An 18,294-nucleotide genomic window follows, 5' to 3' on the forward strand; every position below is an offset into this window, starting at 1 on the left:
TAAGTCCAAGTCTTCAGTATTTCTTATTTAAAAATCAAAGCATCTCCTCCTGCTCTTTTTGCCACCATTCTTTTGTTCCTTTTACGTTTCTTTACATAGCTGCTAGAATTATGTGTAATGTTATCCCCTAGCTTGAAATCTGTTTTACCGATATGTGAAGACCACACCCTAGAGGATTATCTGCAGGCCTTTCAAAATCCAATCAAGCTATAATTCAGCCAGTTGATGCTCTCTCACTCATATTCATCTGTGCCAATCTGATCCCCATGTATGGAGTTATTTTAAATTGCATACTTTTTTTTCAGCCACCTTCTTTTCTGCTGTGCGTTATTTTCTTCTATTGTACTTTCTAAGCAATTCAAGTACCTACTTGATTGATCTATGACAGTTTTTCAATCCTAAAGTATTTTGAGTATTTTGTTGAAGTACAGTGAGTCACATGTAGCATGTAGTCCAAGTATAGAATGTGTTGTAAATTTGTATCACATTTAACAAAAAAACAAAATAAACCCAAAAGCAAACAAAATTTACACTTACTATGGAGTGCCTAATAGATCACATATTGTAAGAGATCATATTATACATGTGCAGATACTCATGGTTAAGTTTCTGAGCATTTCTGCACTTCCTAGGGCTGCATTTCTATTGTTTCAAAGGATTTTATATACACACTCATGTATAAATATACAAATATGCATATATACATATATATGCACAAATATTCAAATATATAAATTCTTTTAGAATACAAATATATATATATATATATTATAAATTTGTTTTTAAATAATGAGAACAGTACAGATAAGGAGGTCCTTATAAATATGTATGCAGTATGCAGGCTTATGCATGACTATGTAAATGCATGTTTACATGCATTTCCAAGAGAATTTATATATATTCTTTACTTATCAGCATCATACTACAAAACAGTATAATTTGCGTTCAGATCAAATACTTAAATTTACCATGTTTTGTAATATATATCATTTTTTCTCTTTCCATTAGGTAGAAAATGGTTGTCCGTGTTCACTTACTGTGAAAATTTGGAATCAGACAACTACAGCTTTGATTCTCCAAGTGGTTCAGGATGTAAATGTAGTCTGACCTTTCCCTGATGGGCAGTTAAATCATGGACACGCTAAACAATTTACTTTGGACTGTCCTTTCAAAAGATGCTCTGGCGTCTCTCTTGAATGCACACTAAGCATTTATAACTAACAAGGAAAAGAAAGGAGACTGTGAACTGGAAAGCTATCTTAACAATGAAAATTACGAGCACATCTTCCATCTGTCCAGTCCTAGTGTGTCTCTGTTTTGTGCAGAGGTGTTATGGAACTGCTCACCACAGCTCCATCAAGGTGACCAGAAACCAGACCAAACATATTGAAAGTGAAACCGAAGTCCACCATCGTCCCAAACGGGGATGGGTTTGGAATCAGTTCTTCGTTTTAGAAGAACATATGGGACCAGATCCTCAGTATGTTGGAAAAGTAAGTTTTTGTTACTTTTTTTTCCTATTCTAAGAAATTATGGGGTAAGAATAGAGTGGGGTTGGTTGGTTTTGAAAAAACATGGAAAGTAGAATGAAATATGCTATAGAATACTATTACTTATACTAAATGGTTTAAAATAATGACCGTTAAAAAAAAAAATGAACTTTACCAGTCATGTCATCTCTCCATAAACATTAGTCCATCCACGCTGGACTGAATGTTCCTCACCAGTGTATTACTGTTTACATTCTTTTGTATAGAATGGAAATATTTAATTGAACACACAACTGAGTAATTTTTTCTTTATTACCATGAAGTTATATTGGAATTCACAAAGTTGTTTATTGGTGCATTGATATTTACATGTTTTAATCTATTGCTAAGTCACATGAAGCAAAAAGAGCACACTTTTTTGTGACATCTGATTTATTTTTATTAATAGTTACAGAAATTGTATTTGAATTTAAGTCATCTTTCAAAAACACATGTATATTTTTCTTCAATTCCCCAAATTAATTTCCCTAAAAATGCTGGTGTATTTTAAATATACATTCAATATATACAAGATGTACAGATTTTGTTAACATTCCAAAAGAAGGAAGTTGATAAGATAATCAGTAACTTCAGACCAATTTCCCTTTCTCTCGAAAATACAAGACAGTTTAATGGCTTATCAAACCCGTTAGGAAATTGTGTGCTCAGTAATAAGGGACAGCTTAGCCATGTGTCATGTAGGCTCCAGGGTAGAGACTAGAGTGGGAGATGGAGAGACCTTCTGATGAATTACGGATCATTGGAAGCAGCCATTTAGGTTTGTTCAGTACCTCTGGGAGAAACAGTAAGCACAGAAGTAGAATCTCTATGACTGCAGGTTCAGTGATTTCCATCTCCCTGCTTGACTGTTTATTTGCACTTTAGCACTGCTAGTACAAAAAAAAAAAAAAAAAAAGTACTCCATCCAAGCCATGGTGCTTCCCTCATGTGTAGGCAGTGCAGGATCACAAGCCATCTGCTTACTCCTCATCCAACAGGGAGGCACTGGGTTGCAGCTGTAGTTTCCAGAGCCAGCAGGAGCTGCAGAGTCAGAATGTGGTAGTAAAAAAGGTCTGAAACAATTCTATCATTTTCTTATATGCATATTAAAATGAGACGAAGCAACTCATCTTCATCATTTCCTTTTTTTTCCCACAAAGTATTCCATAAAGTAAATGGAAACAAAAGTGCTGAAATAAAAATATACTGAATTACTTGAAAGTTATTTTGCTTATGAACTTCAAAATACTTTTCTATAGTAATTTATTATCCTTGAAAAAAAGAAAAATAAGAAATAAAAAATCTCCCCCCTTTCGGTGTATACCAAAAGGAAAACATATTTTATTTTTATAAATATTCTGTGATGTATATTTCTTGTCATTTCAATCTAACTGAAAAAAAAATTGCTGGAAAGGAACAGATCAGACAACTTCCATTTCCTCTTGCATCATCTTGTTTGGTAAAAGAAGCTGTAACAGGTAAATTAATTTCAAACATTCTTTCTGGGCTTGAGTGCCAATGAACATATGGTTGAGAGCTTGTTACTCACCAGGCAGGGGTGGAGGTCTATGAAGTTGTTCATGTTTGTGGAGGTTCTGTAGAAATTGGTATCTGTTCTATTGTTTATAGTATCAGTGGACAAATATAAAGGGTCATACCTGAGGATGTGGTTCTCTTATTCACTATCTGACCTCATCCACTCAATCTTTCTACTCTATTCTAATCTTCCTTTATGAGAAATTGGGACTTGATTGCATAGATTCTTTCCACTCACCTATTACTATATACATGCATAAAAACATAACTGATTTTTTTAAAGACTACAAAGTTCAATCCATATGTGCTTAAAATAACACCTTTTCCCCCTTTATTTTAATTTGTTCAAGAAGTGAATTTATATTTCACACTTACAAATGCATTCATAAGGAACCAGCTATGTATTTTCTTAGCTCTTATAGATAAAAAATAGAATCATTACAATTACTATGAGCATGAAAAAGAACTCCTCCAAAGAACTGAAAATTATCGACTTAGACCTTTTCTGCCACAGAAATGACAGCAGTTTTGTCAGTAGAAATAATTAGTAGTCATGCAATGCAGTTTTTGTATTAAAATAGTATTTTATAGATGTATTATGTAAATTTATTTTAAATTATCCTTGAGTTCTTGATTATAATTCTGTATATCTGCAGTTATGTTTCACATTATAAAACAACTTTAATTGGGCTTTTGATTAGGGCTCAAGCCCCTAAATAGTTTTGATACATACCAACTTTTCATATATTTCTTATAATTTTTTAGTGTTTTCTTAGTCAATGATTGGATTGTTATGAAGACATTTATTTTGTTGAGAGTAGTCAATATATATTGTTCACTACTAAGGTGTTTGTATGTGGCTAAGACCATGATCCTAGAGCTATTTCTAATGGTGAATAGTACAACTATACATATACATGCATAATATATATGCACATTATACATACATATAATTTTACATGTATATATGCAGGTATATATATAAAACTGATAAACCATTTTTCTTCCTGATGGTAATGGCCATGAAAGATCAAATAACAAAACTGGCATGGATATATTTCATGTATTTGATCTCATGGAATTATTAAAGACCTTTTTATATATCTCATGGACTTAAAGAATTTTTTTAAATATTTGAAGGATTAAGATAGGAAAAATATAATAGCACACTGGTTAGAAAGTAAGTCCTTTCTTCCTAGAACAAATTAGATAGTAATGTCATTATAATATTAAAGCATTTTTTCTTTTCCAAAAATCATGTAAAAAAACTTGATTTTTACATGACCAGTGCTGAATTAATCCCCATTATAGCTGAGGATATAATTTTATATAAGCTATCACACAAATTCTAAAATTTATGCCATCCACAAACACCTGTCATTGGAGTAGACTCATTTAGATCTCATATTCTTCATGAGATACCAATGATTAGTAAGTAAAGAGCTAGGGTTGAGTTATAGCTTCTCTGCTTATTATCTGTATTATAGCTGGCAAGTCTCTTTAATTCCCTGTATTTCTGTTACCTTAAAGGTAAAACTGAGAAACACTGTTGAATATGCCTGATACTAATCCAACTATAAAGTTTAGTTTATGGTTTAGATCATGGGTCAGTTAAGTCAGTTAAACTATGGTCTGTGTGCCAAATTCAGCCTGTGCACATTTGGGTATTGCCTACATACTAAACGAGTTTTGGGTTGTTTGTTTTCATTTTTAAATTCTTGAATTGTTTAAAAATAATTTTTGTGACATATGGAAATTATATGAAATTCAAATTTCAGTTTCCATGACTAATGTGTTTTTTTAAAATACAGCCACACTTATGTATATATGTATTGTATATGGCTATTGTCAAGCTACAATGTTAGAGTAAAGAGGTGGCCAGAGAATGTAAGTTACCCAAAGTTGTAACATATTTATTAATGGCATTTGCAGGAAATGTTTGTGAGCTCCTAGTTAAGATGTCTGCCTCACTGGTGTACTGTCAATGCTTCAGAAGCAAGTTCTAGACTACTTCACCTTGACACATACAGTATCTATCTCAGTGCCTATTGTAATGATCAAATGGTAATTCATGGAAAGTGCTCCATGAGCTATAAACTTTTATAGCCATGTTAATGGTTGTGATAATTATTCGGAATTATTAAAACAAAAATCTCACTAATAATTGCTTTTATAAGGGAGAGAGTTTTTGAAAATTTTGAAATTTTCAAATGGTGAGATTTTTGACTTCACCATTTTCACTGGGGTACCACTCCCCCCTAGATATTTTAATGAATGTTTATTAACTCTGGTGTTTTAATTTTTATTGTTGTTCTTTGCTGCTATTTCATAAAATTATATAATGAGTGTTCTTCTACAGACATTTAACGTACATATAGGTATGTCTGTAGGAGAAATTTCCAAAAGTGAGATTCCGATTCAGATCAATAAATCTTTACTTTTGATAGATATTACTAGATTCCCCTCCATAGGTACTGTAGTATTTTGTACTTCATTCCCTAATGTAGAAAAGTGACTGTTTCTCTACAGCATTGCCAATAATAGGATTGTAAAACTTGGAATTTTGCAAATATAATAGGTGAAAAATAGTATTTTTGTGTACATTTAATTTATATTTCTCTTTTTATGAGTGAAATTGGCCATCATTTCATATTTGAGGGATACAGATATTTTTTTAACTAACTGTTCATGTCTCTTGATATTATATTCTTTTATTAGACTCTTTAACTTATCAATACTAATAGTTCTTTATATAATAGGTGCAATAATTCCTCACCAATGATATAAATTATCAATAGTTTTTTCACAGTTGCCATTTGTCTTTAAACTTTGTTTATAATTTCTGCTTTATAAAAATGTATTATTTTAACATAGTAATTCCTGGTATTTTGTTGTTGTTGTTCTTTGGTTTTTCCCTCAATATTTTCTTTGTTGATGTAAAATTAACATATAGTGTTATACTAATTTTAGTTTTACAATATAACGATTCAATGGTTCTATGCATTACTCAGTGCTCATCATGACAAGAGTACTCCTAATACCCTTTATTTTATGGGGCACCTTGGTGGCTCAGATGGTTAAGCATCTGCCTTTGGCTCAGGTCATGATCCTGGGGTTCTGAGATCAAGTCCCATGTTGGGCTTCCTGGTTGTTGGGGAACCTGCTTCTCCTTTCCCCCTGCCTCTCCCCCGGCTTGCTCTCTCGCTCTTTCTCTCAAGTAAATAAGTAAAATATTAAAAAAAAAAAAAAACCTCACCCTTTATTTTACACATCCTGTCATCTACCTCTCTTCTGTCAACTACCAGTTTGTTCTCTGTATTTGTCACTTCTTCATTTGTTTGTTGATCTCTTTTTTCTTTGTTCATTTTTTTTTAATTCCATATATGAGAGAAAACATATGGTATTTGTCTTTCTCTGTTTTACTTATTTCACTTGCATTATACCGTCTAGGTCCACCCATGTTGTTGCACATGGCAAGATCTCAATTTTTATGACTGAGTAATATTCCTTCGTACATAGACCACATCTTTCTTACCCATTTATTCATCAACCACTTGAACTGCTTCCATATCCTTGCTATTGTAAATAATGCTGAATAAACAGAGGAGTGCATATATCTCTTTGAATTAGTGTTTTTGCTTTCTTTGGGTAAATACCTACTAGTGTAATTACTGGATCATATGGTCATTCTTTTTTAAATTTTTTGGGGAATCTCCATACTCTTTTCCACAGTGACTGCGCCAGTTTACATCCACACCAATAGTGCAGGAGGGTTCCTTTTTCTACAAATCCTTACCAACACTTGCTATTCTTTTCCTTTTGATTCTAGCCATTCTGACAGACATAAGGCAATATTTCATTTCACCTGTCTGAATGGCTAGAATCAGAGAGACAAGGAAGTCCTAGCATTCTTTGACTAAACCATGTATTTTTTAAAGATTTTATTGATTTATTTGAGAGAGAGAGAGAGTGAGAGAGAGAACGTGAGTGGGGGATGGGGCAGAGGAAGAGGGAGAAGCAGACTCCCCATTGAGCAAGGAGCCCGATGTGGGGCTCAATCCCAGAGACCCCCTCCTGATCTGAGCCAAAGGCAGACACTCAACCAACTGAGCCACCCAGGTGCCCCTTGACTAAACCATATTTGCATTTGACTTGGAGTCTTCTGAAATTTGAGGTTATTGGTGTTCAGAATTAGTGACAGTAGATAAAAATACATTCTTCAGGCCTTAACATATATAGTTTATCATGTATATTAGAAAATATTACTTATTAAATTTAAAAAATGGTGTGAAAGTGGAAATGCTTATGTTAGAGACCAGAAATTATAACTTAGAATACATTTGAATTTCTGGTTTTTAGCTACTTGCTATTGGCTGTTTTATGTCTGTGTCATGTTTCCTAATAGATTGTATCCTAAATGTGTAGGTTGTAATTGCAAGGTGTATTGACTCTAACTAGTTTATATTAGAAATATTTAAACATATGTAATTGGTAGAATTTACCTAAAAATATGCATTGCAAATAATGTCTGTTACTGCACAACTGCTTGCAATAGGCCTCATATATTTCCAGTGGTAACTGCTCGTGATTAGCTATATGCTTTGCTACATAAATATGTATTATTTTCATTTGAATAACATTATAGAAGGTTACTTCTTTAGCTAGCCAGGCATTCTTATATAAAAAATAAAGGAAACTCTGGTTTTCCGGGATATCTGTAAGTGGATATTTTTTGCATTGCATTTTTTGATAATTAAGGAGAATGGAACAAAAATCATAAATAAGAGGTAAGAGACTAAAAAGTGTGTTTCTACTTAGCAATGCATTTTAGGCTAAGATATTTAATTTATTCACAATTTTATATTTAGGTGTAGGGCTCTATTGATATTAAAGGTACATTTTATAATAAAGGTTAATGAAAACACAGAATTTTTCAGAATAAGCAAATGAATTATATTCTCCATCTTCCCTTTCCTACATTTATGGTGTATCTGCTCTGTTTATACCTATTAGAAGTTTTTCTAGATATAAACCATAACATGTAGAAGCTATTGCTTACATCTGTTAAGATTTTAGTTACTGAAATTCTACCACTCTCTCCCCTCCCTATCTGCATCCTACCCTGAATAGATGAGTATAGATTATACAATTATTCTCAAACTGCTTTAATAAGAACAACAAACAAGTAGAAGCTAAGCAAGGAATTTTAGTAAAATAAGGGAGCTAAGAAACCATATTGCCAAATTTTTCAAGTAATAGAAAGCAACAATGCTCAAAACAGTTAAGTGACCACTTGTTCACAGGATTAGTAATGGCAGTGCCAAAGAAGGAATTGTAAGGTATCTGATTCTTTAATGAGAATCAGTTTCTAATAAACAGTGCATGAAATTCTTCTCTCATCATCACTATTATTGCCATCATTCTATATTTTTTCTTTCTTTAAAAGAGAACCTTCAAATCTCTTTTAATATGAAATGCTGTAGTTTCAAATTAAATAAATGATTTTGAGGTTAAAAAGAGAATAAATCACGTAGAAAGGATAGGGAAGGTTCAAGCTTTTCAGAAAAGAATGTATGATATCTTTAATGTCATTATGAGTTCTGAATTAAGAATTAAGTGTGCAGCAGGGAAAGGTCCCAATTGTCATCTAATATTGTCAAGATGATAATTGTATGAACATTTTTAACATAACTTCCTTGAAATGGAAAACTTCGTGTATCAAAACATGACATTTGAATTTTATACAGATGACAATGTGATGGCATGATGTCATGTGAAATTAATTATGACACACAGTTCTATATGGATATGGAACTTTTCAAATAATTATCATGGAAATTTAACTAGTTAGATCAAGTTGTACAAGAAATTGGATGCATGAAAGAGGATTTTGATTTGGTGTATATTTCATTTAATTTGTAGAGATTTAGAATCTTTTTTTTTAAGAAGTCAGATTTCATTAAGGTTAATTACATTTTTAGAGAATATGTAATATTTTATTTAAATATAACTTAAAAATGTTTAAGTTAATTAATGCATTTCTTAATGTTACACTGACAATTTTTTAAAGGTCAAAATACATATGCCATGGCCATGACATTTATATTTATTCACATTGTGAACTTTATATTGCTATATAAACATATCCATCTGTGTGTGTGTGTGTGTGTGTGTGTGTGTGTGTATCAGTGGTGCTAAACCAGAGGTGACTTTCATCCCTGAGAGCTTTGGCAATGCCTAGAAACAATTTTCGCCAGGGCTAAATTGTCTATTAGTTATAGTTGGCATCATCAATAGGGTTCATGATACTTAAAGGGCCCAGAAAATGTTCTAATGCATTTTCAAATCAGAAGAAAATATGAAAATAAATATCATTCAGGCTGTATTACATTAGTCTTTATATCAATATAATTATAAACAGATTTTATCATTTTAATTGAAAAGGGGGCCCAAAAGGAAAAATGGTCAACCATCCATGGAAGTTATAATATGAATCTGATTTTGGGTTCAATGTACTTCTGAAATATAACTGTCCCATTTCTTTCTCATATACTTGATTTTTAAATTTTAATTCCAGTGTAGTTAACAGTGTGTATTAGTTTCAAGGGTACAATATAGTGATTCAACAGTTCTATAGATTACTCAGTGCTCATCATGACAAGTGTACTCTTTAATCCCCATCACCTATTTCACCCAACCCACCATCCACCTCCTCCACCAAGAAGAGGTCACTTAACTGTTTTGAGCATCATTGCTTTCTTTTTTTTTTTTTTTTTTTTTAAGATTTTATTTATTTATTTGACAGAGATAGAGACAGCCAGCGAGAGAGGGAACACAGGCAGGGGGAGTGGGAGAGGAAGAAGCAGGCTCATAGTGGAGAAGCCTGATGTGGGGCTCAATCCCATAACGCCGGGATCACGCCCTGAGCCAAAGGCAGACGCTTAACCGCTATGCCACCCAGGCGCCCCTGAGCATCATTGCTTTCTATTACTTGAAAGATTTGGCAAGGTGATTTCTTAGCTCCTTTATTTTACTAAAATTCCTTATCTTCTATGTGTTTGTTGCTTTTAATAAATCAACCATCAATTTGTTCTCTATAGTTAAGAGTCTGTTTCTTGGTTTGTCTCTAGCTTGCTCTCTCTCCTTGGCTCCTTTGTTTTGTTTCTTAAATTCCACATATGAATGAAATCATATAGTATTTGTCTTTCTCTGACTGATTTATTTCACTTAGCATAATACTTTCTAGGTCCATCCATGTCTTTGCAAATGGCAAGATTTCATTCTTTTTTATGGCTGAGTAATATTCCATCATGTGTGCACATATATATAGATAGACAGATACATAGATATAGTTAAATAAAGATATAGATATAGACCAGTTATTCTTTATCCATTCATCAGTCAGTGGACACTTGGGCTCCTTCCTTTATTTGGCTATTGTAAATAACACTGCTATAAATATCAGGGTCATGTATCCCTTTGAAATAGTGTTTTTGCATTCTTTGGGTAAATACTCAGTAGTGCAATTACCACATAATAGGGTAGTTCTCTTTTTGACATTCAAGGCACCTTCATATTGTTTTCCACAGTGGCTATACCAGTTTGCATTGGCAACAACAGTATGAAAGAGTTCCTTTTTCTCCACATCCTTGTGAACACTTGTTTCTTGTGTTTTTGATGTTAGCCATTCTGACATGTGTAAGGTGATATCTTATGGTGTTGATTTCCATTTCCCTGATGATGAGTATGTTGAGCATATTTTCTTTCTTTTTTTTTTATTATGATATGTTAGTCACCATACAGTACATCATTAGTTTTTGATGTAGTGTTCCATTATTCATTGTTTGTGTATAATACCCAGTGCTCCATGCAACATGTGCCTTCCTTAATACCCATCACTGGGCTGACCCATTCCCCCACCGCCTTCCCTCTAAAACCCTCAGTTTGTTTCCCAGAGTCCATAGTCTCTTGTGGTTCATTTCCCCCTCTGTTTACCACCCCCCCGCCTTCATTTTTCCCCTCCTTCTCCTACCAATCTCCCTGCTATTCCTTATGTTCCACAAATGAGTGAAACCATATGATAATTGTCTTTCTCTGATTGACTTATTTCACTTAGTATTATCTCCTAGCTCCCATCCATGTTGAGGCAAATGTTGGGTAATCTTGAGCATCTTTTCATGTGCCTGTTGGCCATCTGTGTTTTCTTCTTTGGAGAAATGTCTGTTCTAGTCTCCTGCCCATTTTTAATTGGATTATTTGTTATTAGGGTGTTGAGTTGTATAAGTTCTTTATATATTTTGGATACCAACCCTTTATTGTATATGTTATTTGCAAATATCTTCTCCCATTCAGTAGATTGCCTTTTATTTTGTTGATTGTTTCCTTTGGCGTGCAGAAGCTTTGTATTTTGATGTAGTCCAAATAGGTTTTGTTTTTTTTTTTTTTTTTGTTTTTTTTTTTTTTTTTGCTTTTACTTCTCTTGCCTGAGAAGACATATCTAGAAAAATTTTGCTATCAGGGTGCCTGGGTGGCTCAGTCAAAGTAGTTTATTTTTGCTTTTACTTCCCTTGCCTGAGAAGACACATCCAGAAAAATTTTGCTATCAGGGTGCCTGGGTGGCTCGGTCAGTTAAGCATCTCACTCTTGATTTGGGCTCAGGTTATGATCACAGAGTCATGAGATCGAGCCCCACATCAGGCTTTGTGCGGACCTGAAGCCTGCTTAAGATTCTCTCTCTCCCTCTCCCCCCCCACCTTCTGCTCACTCTCTCTCTCTCCAAAAGAAAGAGAGAGAGAGAAAGAAAGAAAGAAAGAGAGAGAGAGAGAGAAAGAAAAAGAAAGAAAGAAAGAAAGAAAGAAAGAAAGAAAGAAAGAAAGAAAGAGAAAGAGAAAAAAAGAAAGAAAGAAAGAAAGAGGAAAGGGAAAGAAGAAAAAAAAGAAAAATGTTGCTACAGCAGATTTCAGAGAAATTACTGCCTGTGCGCTCTTCTATTTTGGTTAACTGATTGACTTTATAAAGTTTAAAGTTGATACCTTTACAGTAATCTAAACAATAAAAATAATTTAGGATGGTTAAACACTCTTTGCTTTCTACTTTTCATATAATATTTGTCTAATATCTTTTTCCTCATTAAAAAATACTTTCTAGATTTTTCGTGATTGAAAATTATTTAAACATTAGATTTTGCTTGGATTTATTCAGATTCACCAATATCAATGTTTTCCATTGCTTCTACCCTTCTTTTTCCTTCTGGTTTGATTTCTTATTGCTTATATACAATCATTTATTTATTTTCTATTTAGCATGTGAGTAGTAAAAGCTTTTTATTTTTTTATTTTTTTTACTGAATTATTATTTTGTGTGTATGAGATTCTATGATGAGTTTTTCCATTATTTTATTAAAGATATATTGTATGGTGAATTCTATTTTTGATGAGAAATCTATTTCATTTTTAATTTCCTCTTTTGCTTAGGTTGATTTCAAGATTATCACTGTATTTTTTGTGGCCTATACATGCACTGAAGTGTCTAGGCTTTGATTATTTTTCTTTATCTGGCTTTCTATTTCTTTCAGTCTGTATATTAATTAAATAGGGTTGCCATTATACAGAACTCTAAACTGAGTGGTTTAAACAACAGAAAGTTGTTGCCTCACCATCCTAGAGGCTAGAAGTCCGAAATCAAGATGTTGTCAGGGTTGATTCCTCCTGTGGTTTCTGAGGAAAGACACCATTTTCCTTGGCTTGTAGATATCTGTGTTCATGTTAATATGGCATTTTTCATGTATATCCATCTCTGTGTCCAAATTTCCCCTTTTCATAAGAACATCAGTCAAATTAGAGTCCACCTAATGACTTCATTTTAACTTAATTAGCTCTGTAAAGACCCTAACTCTAAAAAAAAGTATTGGGGGTTAGACTTTCAACATACAAATTTTGCTGGTACAAAATTCAACCCACAGCAGTGTAGAATCAGTACTTGTATAATTATTTAGATTTTTATACTTAATTATAGAACTATAGTATATGTTGTTTTTGTATTTTTTATTTCCTCATTTGTTGTTTCTTTCTGAAATTTCTATTTGATATAATTTCTGTCAAATTTATTTCTAGCATACAAATCTTCTAAGTTGAATGTTTAGTATGTTCTTTGACTTACACATGAATATTTGAAAATATTTTTAAATTTCTAACTATTTTGTTCCATTTTTCCTTTTTATATAATGAACTGTCCTTCTTTTTCTTCTTTTAGGATTTTAGGTATTGCAAACTACTAATTAACAATCTTGTTCAAATTTCCTGAATTGGCATAAATCTTTTGTTTATTCACTATCTCTCATGGAGATTTGATCCCAGTATTCCTTTTAAAATTTTACATTCATTTGTCCTCAATAGTATACATAAGTAGGAATAGGGATTTTGGTTGGATTCCTCCAAAAGTAGCTCGAGAAATATCAATGGAAAGCCACTTATCTTTTTGTCTACTGGCAGCCAGTTGGATTTATAAATCTGAATGAATATTAATTTTTAATTTTTAACTATAGTGTCTTGTCCATACATTCAGTGGAAATAGCAACAACAGTAACACCAATAACACTAAAAAAAAATAAAATAAAATTTACGCCTTTCATCTGGGCTGCAACTTTTGGTTTCAGTTTATTGCAGAACTCTTACTAGAATCAAGAACTTCTACTAGACCATTAACTTCCTTGTACTTTCTGAAGCTGGTAGGTAAATAGTCTAATTTTCATTTCATGTAGTTGTTTTTAAGTAGTCTTGCTTTTTTCAGATACCTTCATTCTGAAAGTTCTATACTTTGAAGAGACTGAAAGTTATGATTTCTAATATTTCACTGTTTTTAGCTCACTTTTATAATACTTCAACTTTTAATTACTATACATCATTTTGACCATTTATAGTAAGATACATGTCTTTTTTAGCTTTGTCTGCCATTTTATTGGTCATATTTTGCCTCAAGTTTTTCTTTATACAGAAACAATATTTGAATTAGATAATCTTCTTAATATCTCTTCTGTATATAAATAATAGTATTCGTTTTACCCTGCTTTAATATTTTCATGCAAAAGTAGAGGCTAATCTAAATATTTCCAAAATAGCAAAGAGTAGAAATATACATTCCAAAAACCTTATTGCACTTCTTAAGTAATTAAAGTCTGATTTAGTTCAACATGTATTTTCCCCAAGGAAATGAATAATTTTCAACATAGGTATTAGATTATTCTCAGGATATCTGTTTAATTATTTTATTGATTTTTATTCAATGGATTTTGAACACTGCACTGCATTGGATCTCACATAACAAAGGTATTTAATTTGAAAGTTGAGCCACAGGGTCTTCAGATGCATTAAGGTTTTTATTTTTGTTTTTAAAATCCATAAAGAAAACATCAAGCATTCATTTTAAGAATTAGAATGAAATGTAATCAACTCCTTTCATGTAGGATATTTATTTTTCCTATATATGATTTGTCACTTAATTCATAGAAATTTAAACAATATATGGTATGAAATCATTTCTACACTAAAAAATACTACAAAATATATTTAAAAAACTATACTAACTTAATCATAGCCTTTGGTTTGCATCATTTAGAACTATAGTTTGATTACAAGTGAGTTTATTTTAATAAAAATTGAATCCTGCCTAGGCTATATTCATTATTCAAAATTTATTGAGTCCTTTCTCAGCTCTGGTCACTATTCTAGGTATTGTTTATATGATTATGAACAAAGGAGGTATATTGGAGAACATTGACATTAAACCGACGTTCACACAAATACATATTCATTTATGAACATGAAGAGGATTATGGGAAAAAATGTGCTTGCTATGTACTGTAAAACCTAGACTGGTGATAACAGAACTCTCTGAGGAAAGAATAGTCAGGCTGGTATCTAAACATGAGTAGGAGCTAATCAACCCAAATTGGTGGTATGCTCACGACTATTGGGAATGGAGGCATGTCCATGGTGAAGGAATAACACTTGTAAAGATCCTGGCATGGATAGGACTCTTTGGATTTGAGGTTCAAAGAAAGACCTGAGTGCCTATAATTCATATCTAGAGAAATAGGGACATCATTATATTTATCATTAGGAAATCACTTTACTCTATGAACAACTGAGGCAGGGAAGAAGCTCAGGCAAATCAAAAGTTGTTTAATTTCTGTAAAGGAGCTAATACAGAAAAAGTAATAGAGTGTAGTTTGCTTACTTACATTTCCATAATGATTCAAGGGATTATGGGATTATGCATTCATGGACTGTATAATGTGTTATGGACTCTGGAGAAGACTTGAGATCTATATATATGTCTGAAGTGGTGGAAGTCACATTGAATAAGGAGCCTTGACTTTTCTATTATATAATTGTTTAACCTTGGTAAATCCAAACTTTCAAATGGTGTTTTATTATGCACATTAATAAGGTAGATGAATGAAATGCTTGCAGGGATCTTATTCACTTCAAAAGTCACTGCTTCAGCATGAGTTCAATGGTTTTAAAAAGCTACAATATGCCATATACTGACTGTACTAGCTGTGGAGGTTATGCTAATGAAAGACAAGTCCCAGTCTTAATGAAATTAGTGAAGAGAAAGCAAATTCAAGGACAGATGAGTGCACCACATTGCTAATGGTACAGTAACAGTGCTAAGCACAGGGGTTGGTGGTACAAAAGGTGTAACATCCTTGACTTAGATGCTCAGAAGAGAAAGAGCTTGAACTGATATTTTGCTATTAATAGAAAACGAGACAGGTAGAGTATATCGATTCAGAGAGCTACAATGGAATTTTAGAAATGACATGTCAAAAGTGGAGAAGTAGCATTCAAAAATGTATAAGAGCAGTAGTTGGAGCACAGAGTAAATGTTGAGAAGAGGGAGTGGGAATGAAACTAGAGAGGAGGATGGGTCACAGTTACCTGACCTGGCAGGAAACGCAAAGGAGACTCTCCAGAAGTGTTCAAGAATGAATTGAAGGATTTTCGAGTGGGCAGTGACATAAGACATTTAGAATAAATTTGGAGGCAGAGAAGATGCTTTACCGATGTACAAATCTAAACTTAAATTTGGTAATAACAATTTCAGAAGAAGAAATAAATCAAACATTTTTTTGTGATGCAGAATTGATAGGTATCACCTGGACTAAGTGTGAGAGATGGGATGCAAAACCTTTTGAAGATAGTTGACAAGCTTCTCATATCGGGGGGTTAGAGCAAAAGAGGAGGATTATGTCCAGTTGTGAGGGTGGTAATGTTAGATTGTCCAGGGCATTGTGGGCATACAGGTAGGCAGGTCCAGAGACATGCACTTGAAGGATGTAGGCTAAATGTAGAAGTGGGAGACACTGGAGTTTAAGTGGTGATTAAAGCCATGCATAGAGATTTAGGGATAATTATATGGACTGTGGGATCAGAATGGAATTCTGAGGAATATGAAGTTTTAAAGAGAAAACTAGGGCTGTGTAAAAAGTTTGAAAGTGAAATTCTACAGAGAAAGCAAAAACAACAGAGCAGAAGTGGAATCATAGTAGATAAGGAAGGAGAAGAGGAGTGGACAGTGAACTCTGATGCTTGAGTGAGGATAAAATGACACTGTATTATATACATAAAAATACATTGAGGGTAGATTTCATGTTAAATGTTCTTACCACCACTACTGCTGTTGCAGAAAAATATGGATCAGACCAGCGAGAGACCAAGTGACTCTCGGAGAAATAGGAGAACGGGGATTTATTTTATGCCGGCAAACCCAGATGAGCTCGTGCTCCAAATTCTTCACCTGGGGCAACGGGGTTACAGGGCTTTTATAGGGGATTGCAAGCAGTCAGGTTCCAAGAGCTTTGCTGACTACTGGTAGGTGGGCTTAAACTGGGGAGTGGGGGCTGCTTTAGGTGGGAACAGTAGTGCAGGGAGCCTGTGGCGGGAAGTCTATTTACAGAAGCAGAAATGGCTGGTTATCTCTCGCTCGCAGTAGGGCTTCTGGTTATCTGTAGCTTATCAGTAACTTTCCATCTTCTGGGGCCTCCTGACCTGGGCCGGCTCTGGTCAATTTTCCCTCTGCTACTAAAGAGGGCAGGAGGAAACTTTTTGAGGTGACATATTTATGGTATAGATTGTGGTGATGGTTTCACAGACATGTACTTCTCTCTGGACTCATCAAGTGGTATACATTAAATATGTACATCTTTCTGTATGTCAATTATACTTCAAGGAAGTGGTTAAAAAAAAATAACCATAGGGGTGCCTGGTTAAGCATCTGACTCTTGATTTCGGCTCGGGGTCAGGTCATGATCTCAGGGTCATGATCTCAGGGTCCTGGGATTGAGCACCAAGCTCAGTGGGAAGTCTGCTGGAAGATTCTCTCTTTCCCTCTGCCCCTTCCCCTGCTCTCTCTTTCTCTCACTCTCTCTCTAAAATAAATAAATCTTTTAAAAAATCCAGAGAACCATAAAACATTTTTTAAATTGAGAAAAAAATAACTGCATTTTTTACTTTTTTAACCTATAAGGTTATTTTTTCCTTAATAGCTTTGATTGTGTCTAGGGGTTGACCCATATTGAAGAGGATTGAGCAGTCATAGAAGAGGTTATAATTTAATGTGAATCTATGGATTATTTACTTACTGCTTTACATGTGGTACCTATTCCGGTCCTTCAGCCCTTTTATCAGTTGCCCTCTAGCCATTAATTGTCTAGAGCCTGTAAAAATTTACGTATTTCTCAGCATGCTACTAATCCTGAACTCTTCTCATCCGCTTTAGTGATTGACACAATGTTTGTATTGGTTAGTAATTTCCTGCTGATTGTTGAAGGAAACCATGTGAAACTAGTTTAACAATGGGAAATAATTTACTAGTTTGCATATCTGAAGAGTAGAAGGGGCTTCAGGCACAGGTAGAATCAGAAATACAAATGATGTGATTAGGATTCTAACCAATTCCCTAAAGCTGCAAACTCATAAAGTATGTGAAGTCCAAGACCCAAGATTTGCAGGCAACAGTTCAGTTTCTTTGCTCTGTTATAAAAAGGATTTCCTTGCTTGCAGCTAGATATAGAGAGATTTTAAGTGCCCAAATATTTCTCAATTCCACGTTTTGGGGGTCTATCTTTTAAAGCCTCCCATTTCTAAGAACAAGTTTCTCTATCAATCAGAGTCCTTTGGTTGAAAAAAATCTACACTGGTTAAGAAACAAAAACAAAACAAAATTT

The 18,294-nt window shown here is 33.5% G+C and overlaps 1 protein-coding gene across 2 annotated transcripts in view; it reads left to right on the forward strand.

Moving 5' to 3' along the window:
• Positions 1-1,013: 1,013 nt before the first annotated feature.
• CDH18 (cadherin 18) overlaps positions 1,014-18,294 on the forward strand; it is a 311,962-nt gene continuing 294,681 nt past the window's right edge. For both annotated transcript variants that reach the window (XM_045787406.2, XM_045787408.2), the window contains exon 1: positions 1,014-1,493. In XM_045787406.2, coding sequence (XP_045643362.1) covers positions 1,266-1,493 — 228 coding nt within the window. In that variant the 5' untranslated portion in view covers positions 1,014-1,265. The remainder of the gene's footprint in view (positions 1,494-18,294) is intronic.

This window comes from Ursus americanus, chromosome 15 (genome assembly GCF_024610735.1).
Source record: "Ursus americanus isolate L20-20 chromosome 15, mUrsAme1.1.p, whole genome shotgun sequence".
Taxonomy (NCBI): domain Eukaryota; kingdom Metazoa; phylum Chordata; class Mammalia; order Carnivora; family Ursidae; genus Ursus; species Ursus americanus.